At 29.2% G+C, this 9341-nt stretch overlaps 1 protein-coding gene across 7 annotated transcripts in view; it reads right to left on the bottom strand.

Annotated features, from left to right (window-relative positions):
• Positions 1-208: 208 nt before the first annotated feature.
• LOC129917028 (putative transcription factor capicua) overlaps positions 209-9341 on the bottom strand; it is a 63612-nt gene continuing 54479 nt past the window's right edge. For 5 of the 7 annotated variants that reach the window (XM_055997333.1, XM_055997335.1, XM_055997334.1 and 2 more), the window contains 7 exons: positions 7906-8115; positions 7585-7828; positions 7365-7516; positions 7219-7296; positions 6971-7152; positions 6779-6908; positions 3136-3649 (listed from right to left, as the gene is read on the bottom strand). In XM_055997333.1, coding sequence (XP_055853308.1) covers positions 3468-3649; positions 6779-6908; positions 6971-7152; positions 7219-7296; positions 7365-7516; positions 7585-7828; positions 7906-8115 — 1178 coding nt within the window. In that variant the 3' untranslated portion in view covers positions 3136-3467. Of the gene's footprint in view, positions 964-3135; positions 3650-6778; positions 6909-6970; positions 7153-7218; positions 7297-7364; positions 7517-7584; positions 7829-7905; positions 8116-9341 lie in introns of those variants that run through there. The other 2 variants (XR_008772581.1, XM_055997332.1) reach the window with 2 other exon arrangements.

Consider the following 9341-nt stretch of genomic DNA (forward strand, 5'->3'; position numbering starts at 1 on the left):
AAAGAAAAGCTGTATCATTTTTTACGTCATGTTCCTTCTTTCTTTAAGTTTAAATTCATTGCGCATGGGAATTTTTTCATTTGCACATTTGCGCTGCAAATATTTGCGTTTTACATTTATGAACACCTGATATTTGTCATTTGCATTAATGAAAGCTTTGCATTCGTCAGACTTGCGCAACCATGCATTTATGAAAGCACCCTTTATGGAGAAAGGAAATCGTAGTACGACAGCTTTTCTGACTGAAAATTTCTATCTTATAACTTTCGTCTGTTACAAATCTACGCTGCGTGCATGCTTATAAGAAATCGGATAAAAATTGTTTCTTTATTTGTATTTTATCCTGTATAAAAAAAAAAATAAAGACTAATAGGTATATAATATATGTATTAACGGTCAGTATTTCAGAGTAAACTGTGAATTTATTTCACTTGCTTTTCAAAATTTAATTTAATCCTGGAACTAAAACAAATTTTGTATGTAGCCAGATCAAAAGAGAAGAGATTACAATGATGATGTTGTGAATTATTTTTACTATTAATTATTCCATAAGTTTTATTGCATTCCTTTTTATATATACCTATTTATATATGTATGCATAATAATTTCGTAATTGTGTAACATTTAATTTGTTTATTTCTTTTAAATTTATATTTGTTTACGTATTATTTGGTAATGATTTTTATTTTGTTTATTTTCTAAAATAACGTTTTTTGTATATTTTTCAAACCCTGCGATGTTGAAGCTTTTTGACAGTTTTTTTTTTTTAATTTGTAGTTTTTTTAATGATTGGCACATTTTTTGTTTGTTATTAATTATTTGATTAAATTTAATTTCATATTCACATTTGAAATGTATATAATTAGTGTATTTACATTATGATCCATCATAACATTTTAATCCAAGTTCATTTTGATGTTTTTTTTTTTCTCCTTTTGTTGAACTATTTTTTATATGAGCAAGCTGAAATTTAAAACAATTTTTATGTTATGCAACAAAGTTATTGTGGTTTATATCATTCATGGCATTGGGCAGTAGAAATAAAAGCCGTGCAAAAAAATTAAATTTACATAAAAAAAATAGAAAAAGAAAAATATATATACTTGCAGGGCTGCATTAATAGTGTAGTCACTGATATAGTCCATTTTTATGAAATTGTATTGGCGTGACCTAGTAGTTTGTACCACCCTCAAATTTTATTTTCTAATAGCAAATTTTTCGAAACCATCAATACTTTGATTTTTCAAAATTTGCGAAATTCACGTCTTGAACATCTTGGACTTTTTTTTTTTAATTTTTGTGAATTTTTAAGGCAATTTATGAAAAAAAACTTTTATTGATGTTATTTCCGTAATTAATATTTATTTGTTAACAAAAAAACCTACATAATGTAGATAAAAACATATGGCATGAAATATCATCACTTTTTTTGGAAACATTTTTTCTACACACTGAATCTGTGGAATGTCAATAACACTGCCTCAAAACAGGCACCTATTTTCTTTAACGGTTTAATTTGCTTTAATTATGTCAGTTAGACATTATTTGATTTGTTTTGCAAAATTTGTCTTCAAAATTTTTTTTTTAACTCTGTCTACTTTTCCTCTTAAAATTGCCAGTAAGATTGCATTTATGTTTAAAGCAGCAGTAATTTCACAATATAAAACATAACAAAAAAAATATCTGATCCTTGAATTCTGACACTTCGAAGCAATTTCGAAGTTTTCGAAACCGACGGAAATGAAAAAATTGAAATGAATTAGAAAAGTTATTTCAATTCACTTTTGATCGAATTGCGGAATATGGGCGAAAGTATTGGATAAACCCGAATTAAACCTTTTTTCATTGAAAACGCCTGAAAACTGACCTAAACCTAGACATTCAGAATTCTCTGTATAGGTATCACTTCAATCGGTGCTGGATTTAACCTTATACTTTTGGACATTCTCCTTTAAGTGGAAAAACAGCTGTCGATTAAATTGCACCTCACCTGAAAAAATAGTTTAAAATAAGAGGAACTTTTCAAACGTGAACAAAAATTTCCCTCGCAATTAACATTTTCCAGGAGCATTTAGAGGATTTTTAGTGCTCGCACAATAAGATATTGAATCTCCACGAAAGTTTGCTGTCCTTGGAAACAATTTTTTGCCAAGAAGCTATCTGGAGAGTTTCCGAAAAACCATGTTTGAAGAAAATCAACGCTTTTTATATAGACGAGCAATTAAAAAGATATAATTGTCTATCTTTCATTTTTCGCATTTTCTATTCATCGTAATGTCAAGCAATAGCAATATTTTTTTTAAGAAGCCCCCAATTAGTAAAAGACCCAACCGATTAGCTACACTTTTTTGCCCAGGTGTACATTAGGAGTTTTGACAAGAAAATAAAAAATGATACCAATCATTATATTTGCTAAAAACAAAAATTTGATAAAAATAAATAGAAAAACCAATATTTATAAAAAAGGATGTATTTATACATTTATATATTTGCAGTTTTTTTTTAATTTGTCGCAATATTATAAGAATTTTTCTTCATATACATTTATTTTGTTTTCTTTTGTTTAAATAAAACTTTTTATACTTAACATTTTTTTAAATTTGATTATGTTTCATTTCGGGGTGTAATCTTATGTTAAAAATAAAATAAAAAATAATATAAACATAAATAATTGAAGTGCAATTATTCATAAAAAAAAAAATTAAAGCAGATTTATAATATTTACAATAAAATTTTAAAAAGAGAATAAAAAATAATTATAACAACTAATATGTTTTAAAACCTACAGATAAAAATATTGTTTAATTCATTTCTAGGATTTTTCTATAATCTAAGTAAAAAGTTGGTTTAAAAATGGGAATAGCTATAGTTTAAGGTAAAATATTATTTTTTTTTTTTTTAAATAGAAACAACACTAACAAATTAAAATAATGTTTATGATAAAATTTTAAAATAGCTTAGAAGCCATTGAAATTATAAAAAAAAATTATACATATTCAAATAAAATGATTTAATCTTTTGGAAGCCGTTGAAAAGGAATAACATGCTTGCGACACTTTTAATAGGTGATGCCATTTGTGTTTAAAATAAAATTTTCTTTACTAAAGTTAGGATTTCTAAAAAAATCTATTAAAATTATTTATTTTTTTTTTGGGAGAACAGAAACAGCCAAAAAGCTCAAATTTTCTCTGGACAAACGCTTGAATTGATATAATAACTAGTTACTATACATGCAAAGTGCCATTTTTTTTAAATTATTTAGATCGATATTTACAATTAATTAAAAAAAAAACTTAATAACAACTTTGTTTGTAAAAATAGGTTTCGTAACATAAATACATACATTTGAAAGAACCTATTTGCTTTTTAAAAATTACCTTATTCAAATTGCTAGTACAGCACATTTGTTTGAATTTTAATTGTACAGCCAGCATTTGAGATAGGTTTTACATATTTGCGATGCTTGATTAATGTTGTTGTGATTTTTGCTGGGAAGATTGACTCTGTTGTTGTTGTTGTTGTTGCAGGTGATTTTGTTGATTATGATGTTGTTGTTGTTGCTGTTGTTGTTGCTGTTGTTGCTGCTGTTGCTGATTTTGCTGATGTTGTTGCTCATAGTTTGGATGTTGTTGATGGTCATTTGATGATCCTGTAAATTAATTTAAAATATTTGTGTCAATTAATTTTTTGATTTGATTTTAGCTACCTATCTACTTCAATAATAGATATTGATTGGTAATTGCAGAAACTTTTGTTCAAATTCAAGGTTGTTACACTTGTCACATTATATTTATGAAATATCATATCTGAAATATGGAATTGCTACCTTGAACCTGGTTTTTGTAGCTAGAAAGAGTTTGGATCGTTAAATTTCCGATATTTTGGTGGATGCCTTCGTTCCTTCAGTCATACAGTGCGTTGACCTTAAATAATTTTAGGTTTCTGTTCTGTCTAGTTTTCAAATAATTTATTTACAACAGTTTTTCCGTTTTCAATTAAATAGTGCAATATATATGTTAATTTATTAAATAAAAACTAAAATTAAAAACAAATTTTGACAATAAATAATAAAAGTATGTATACAAATGTAATTTGAAGACAAAAGTAAGTTATTAATTTAAGAAAAAAAAAAAAAAAAACAAAAGAAATGTTCTAAAAATTGTTTTTGTATTTAAGGTCTAATAAAATTAAAAACCCCTGAAGATGTTGGCAAAAAACCAAACGAAACGTCGGGAAAATTAATGGATTAGTCTTTTAATTGCTTCAAAAATTCAATGATCATAAAAGCCCAAATACTCAATACTTAAATATTTTTTTTCTATTTTTCAAGCGTGTCTTTTTTTTACCCCAAATTATTCTGTATTGCAAAAATAAAAACTTTCATTGCTACGTTTTGCTAACCTTCAAAGTATTCAATGTTTTTGCAGGGCGAGGTCATATCTTTAAAAAAATCTATAAATTTATAAAAAAAATTACTTTTGATAAAAAATCACGAATTGAAGATAAATACAATTTTATACAAAATCGCGACCCTAGAACAACAAGGTTCTAAGTACACCCAAGTGTGTTTTGAGAAAAACGCTTCTGAATATTGAAACACCTTTATACGGTAACTGTATATGAAAACTTTGATTTTTTGTTTATAATTCGATGAGTTTATAGGAAATCTTTAAGATTTTAGCTTAAAACACTAATAAAAACAAATTTTTAACCCTTAAATTTGACTTTAAAAAACCATATAGGACTTCGTTGCTCAACGATGCGACAGTTAAATTTAGAACAATAAGGTTCTATGTACACTTTTTATTCTTGTGACCTTAGTTATTCGATATTGAAGAATTGGGATGCGTTGAAATAAAAAGATTTAAATAATTTTTTTCTTTTTGTTTAAGAGTTGTGGATTGCAGCAATTATTTATTATTTTTATAATTAATTCTATTTCAAAAAAATAAACAAAGTCTAATTGCTCAGCATTCAATTTTTTCGTCTAAACATGTAACAAAGTTCTAACTGCAACATTGTTTGCAGTTAGAACCCTATTGCTCCCAAATCAAATAGAAAAAGAGGCAGATAGAACTCTGTATCTCTGGATATTTTGTGAAACAAAGTTCTAAGTGGAAGTTAGAACCTTATTGTTTAAATCTCAAATGAAAATTGTGTAGATAGAACTCTGTATCCCAGGTTATCTTCGAAACGGAAAGAGATAGAGCAAAATAGATAGCGGGAATCGAAAGAGCACCACGATTTTACCTAGATTTGATATATAACTCATTTTTTTTCAAAATTGTCGGTTAGAACCTTGTCGCGAAATTATAAATGATTTGAAGTCCAAAATGGAGCTTTTTGACTCGAACCTTGAACGACGATATTCAAAAAATTAATACCACTTCGTGCAGCTCCATAGTTTATTTTTTCTGGTAGTATTTTAACATATTTTCAAAATTTATCGCTCTTGATAAACAAGGAAATAATCGGAAGACCCCAAAAACTATTTTAAAAAGCGTCAACAAAGAGGAAAAAATGAAGTTTGCAAATCTTTTAACCTTAAGCCACTAAAGTGGGCGTGGTTGGTGGCGAATTCGGTGGACACTATTTTGTGTTGTTGAACTCACCCAGATAATCAGAATTCCTAAGTTTTATTCAAATGCTGCAAGGCTTTTTTAAGATAAAAATAATAATAATAATTTACAAAAGTGGAAGGGGTCGATACTATTTTGTGTTTTTGAACGCATCTAGATAAATCAATATTTTTCAGTTTTATGGTACAAGCCGATTTTAAGATATAAGTAATGAAAGAGATAAAAAAATGAGCGTGATAGGGGGCGTACAAATTTCATTAAATTTTATAAAACTTGGTCTTTTAACATTTACAAAACTGTTTTACGGCAGACGGTATGAAAAAGAAAGGCTAAGCCAATGCATACATATGTATGAATGCTTTAATTTTATAAGCTATCATGACGTCATGATGGGAGTGATTTCCCTACGGTTTGAAATAGGCTTTTTTATTTAATTTATTGGCATTAATAAATTTCAAAAGGCTTGAAATATCATTAAAAAAATGTCTTCCGAGGAAATTAGACGTGTGTCTCTTCTACACCTTCTGACAACAAAATGAGCGACGCAAACGTTTTGAACAACTAGTTGTGGGTACGCAAGAACCAGCTGAAGCGGCTAAATATTTAGAATAAAAATTTAATTTTATGTGATATCGCTCGATCGCTTAGTCGCTCATTGCATGTCGCAGGCTGAGCTTTATATTTTTCATCTGGTAACACTATAGGTTGTGTCCAGTGATAATACAAGAGAAGAAAGATATTTTGTGCCTAGAAGAGCTGCTTTGTCAAACTTCTGCTTGTTGTATGTTAGCCATAATGTCCTGGGGCCTATTTCTCGTCAAGCTACATCAACTACATTTACTACATCGACGATTCAAAAAACTAATAGTAATATTTTATTGAATCTTCGGAAATATTGTTGTTGTGGTCGGAATAATTCAGAAATACTAAAATTTTATCCGTGAAGTTAGAATGCTTCATAAACGTTCGAGTATCAGTTGTTTTATACAATGATATGCGTCAAAATAATTGGTTACCAACATATAATGGCCAACATATAATTCTCCCCTGTTTATTGCCCACACCACCCTAACAATATTATGTTTTTGAAAGAGATTTGAGAAATTATTGTTTCAGTTTTCTTTCCTTCTTTTTTCAAGTCTAGAATTTCCAACATCTTTTATATTATTAAAACTCCCAGAACTCATTCCCAATCTCACCTGTATTCGTTTCACTAGGTGTTGCCGGTCCAGCTGAATGTGGTGTAAAGCTGCCCATTTGTTTCTGACGTACTTCTCGTATTTTCAACTGAAGATCTTGTTTTCTTGGAAATATATCAATATGTTTAGTCTGAAAAGTAAATGTAATCCATAAGATAAAAATTTAAAATTTATTGATAAAATCAATATTACATGAAACGCAATTGTTGCTTGTGTTGAGGGGAACATTCCATGTTCACTAAAGAATTGCAACACAAGGCTACGTCTTTGTTCCAAAACTTTTCTATGGCCTTTCTCGCTAGCATCAGAACGTGCACTTTGTAATGGTGTTTGTGGAGTTCTTGGTGATCTTCCTGCTGGATTTGCTTCCATTTCTTAAAAATAAATAGATTATTTATCACAAGGTATTGATATGAAAAACAAAGAAAAAGAACACAAACCTCTTAGCTGATCGATATTGAAATCAGGCCCAAAGAATCGTTGCATCGGCATTTCTTCCGTAGATTCATCTTCGCTGTCTAAAAATATAAAAACAATAAATCTGTAAAACATTTATTCATCAAAATGATGAATAAATAAGACTTACGAATTTTTTGAACTGGATTCTTTTTCCGGTAATTTGTTCCATACACACGTGGCGATGATGGCACCGATATAGCACTTGGCGACTGACAATCTTCTGGTTTGAATTGTGGCAGCGCTTGGTATTTCTTTTCAAAGTCAACTTGTTTAAGAACACTGCAATAATTAAGAGTGAATAAAAAAAAAAAATTGAAATAAACTATTTTTTAAACTAAAAAACTCACTTATCCATATCATCGTTTTTCTTTTTAGAAATATTATTTTTTTGTGGTGATTTTGGATGCTCATCGCAACTTGATGTTGATGATGTTGGTGTTGGGAGAGCAGTTGACAACATTGTTGGAGTTGCGGCAGTTTGTGTTATCGTAGTTACCACTGTTGTTGAGTCATTGCTGCTGGCAGTGGAATAGTTTACAGATGCCATCACTGTTTCTGCTGCCGAGTGCGATATCGAATCATTTTTACCTACTACATACAAAGTGGAAATTTAAAAAAAATGTTTCTACACAATATTATAGTCCATTGATAGGAAAGATATTACTTACACATATTTTTTCGTCGTTGTAATGGAGCTCGTCCTAATTGAGCTGGAGTTGGAGCTAATACAAATTGCTGACTCTCAGAGTCATCATTGTCGTTCGATTGCTTTTCAACATCTGAGTCAGATTGGGGTAGACTTCCTTTGGTATCACCGGAAGATTGTGGTGTTGTTGGTAGTGATTTGCAGCTAGGTGACATTGGCGTTGTTTCTGAAACTAAAATTAACAAAAAAATATATTGCTTTTCAATGTCTATAAACTGTAAAAAAAAAAAAAAAAATAACAGTAGGAAACAAGCAAAACTGGCTGCAGTAATAAATCATCAAACATAAAGTTGATTCAAGGCTCAAGCATCTCCGGTAGAGATGTTTGACAAATAAAAACTGTGATACGGTAGAGACTGTTCGAAAAGATCCGAATACCCGTTTTGGACATCACGGTTTCTCTGAAAAATAGAACATCCTAAATAGCAAGATTTTCCGCTTGGAACAAGCTACAATTGGACGAAGATTCAGTTTTCTGAAAATATTCCACTTCCGTCTTCATTGGTTTTTGAACCACAAGTTCAGAAGTGTTAAGTCATTATCCAGGATGGGAATGGTTCATCGTCAACAAAAAAAAAAACTTGGTATGACTTTAAATAAATTATAAAAACAAACATTGTTGAAATGCGCATTGCATACATAAATCCTTTTAAAAATTCACAAGCACATAATTTTAGGATAAACATGCGCTATCATTTGATTTCGCTAAGATAGTGCTCAGAACAGGAGTATAAGGTATTCGAATGACATCAATATTATAAGCAGTGAAATTTTTTCAAAGATTTTTTGCAAACTACTTTTTTCAAACTAACATTCCATCTAAGCGATGGAAATAACCAGCTCAACTTAAATGAAAACAGCAAATTTGTACCACAAACCGGGCTCTGAAAACCCGTTAAAACATGAAGTAGCATGAAAAATTAAAATTTTGCTTTAAGTTTTTTTTTTCGATTTTCTGAGCAATGACAAAAAGTGTTTTGATTAACTCCTTTTGAAAAGGCACTCCTCAACGAGAAGAAAAGCATCTGGAAAGGAAAGGTATTCGCTATCCCAAAATTCTGTACATGTACATATCGAGCCTTTTCGCCATTTTATCTTAAGCGAGTCTACAAAAAAATCTCTATTACTTTTGGTTCCTACCTTTATTGGGGCTGATATTGAATTGCATGTTTTCTTGGACAATTGTTGATAAGATTAAGAAAAAAAAATTGTTGCCTGTTTTCAGTATTAGAAAAATTACAATTAATTGTCCTTATTTCACGTTTTGATGCTTACTGCTTTTGAAAGATTCAATAAACAAAAAAAAAAATTCACACTTTTTAAACTATTTTTTGTTTTTACTTCAAATTCTTAATTAAAAAATGATAAAAACAATCTTTCGTTTTAAATAATTGTAAA

Source organism: Episyrphus balteatus, chromosome 3 (genome assembly GCF_945859705.1).
Source record: "Episyrphus balteatus chromosome 3, idEpiBalt1.1, whole genome shotgun sequence".
Taxonomy (NCBI): Eukaryota; Metazoa; Arthropoda; class Insecta; order Diptera; family Syrphidae; genus Episyrphus; species Episyrphus balteatus.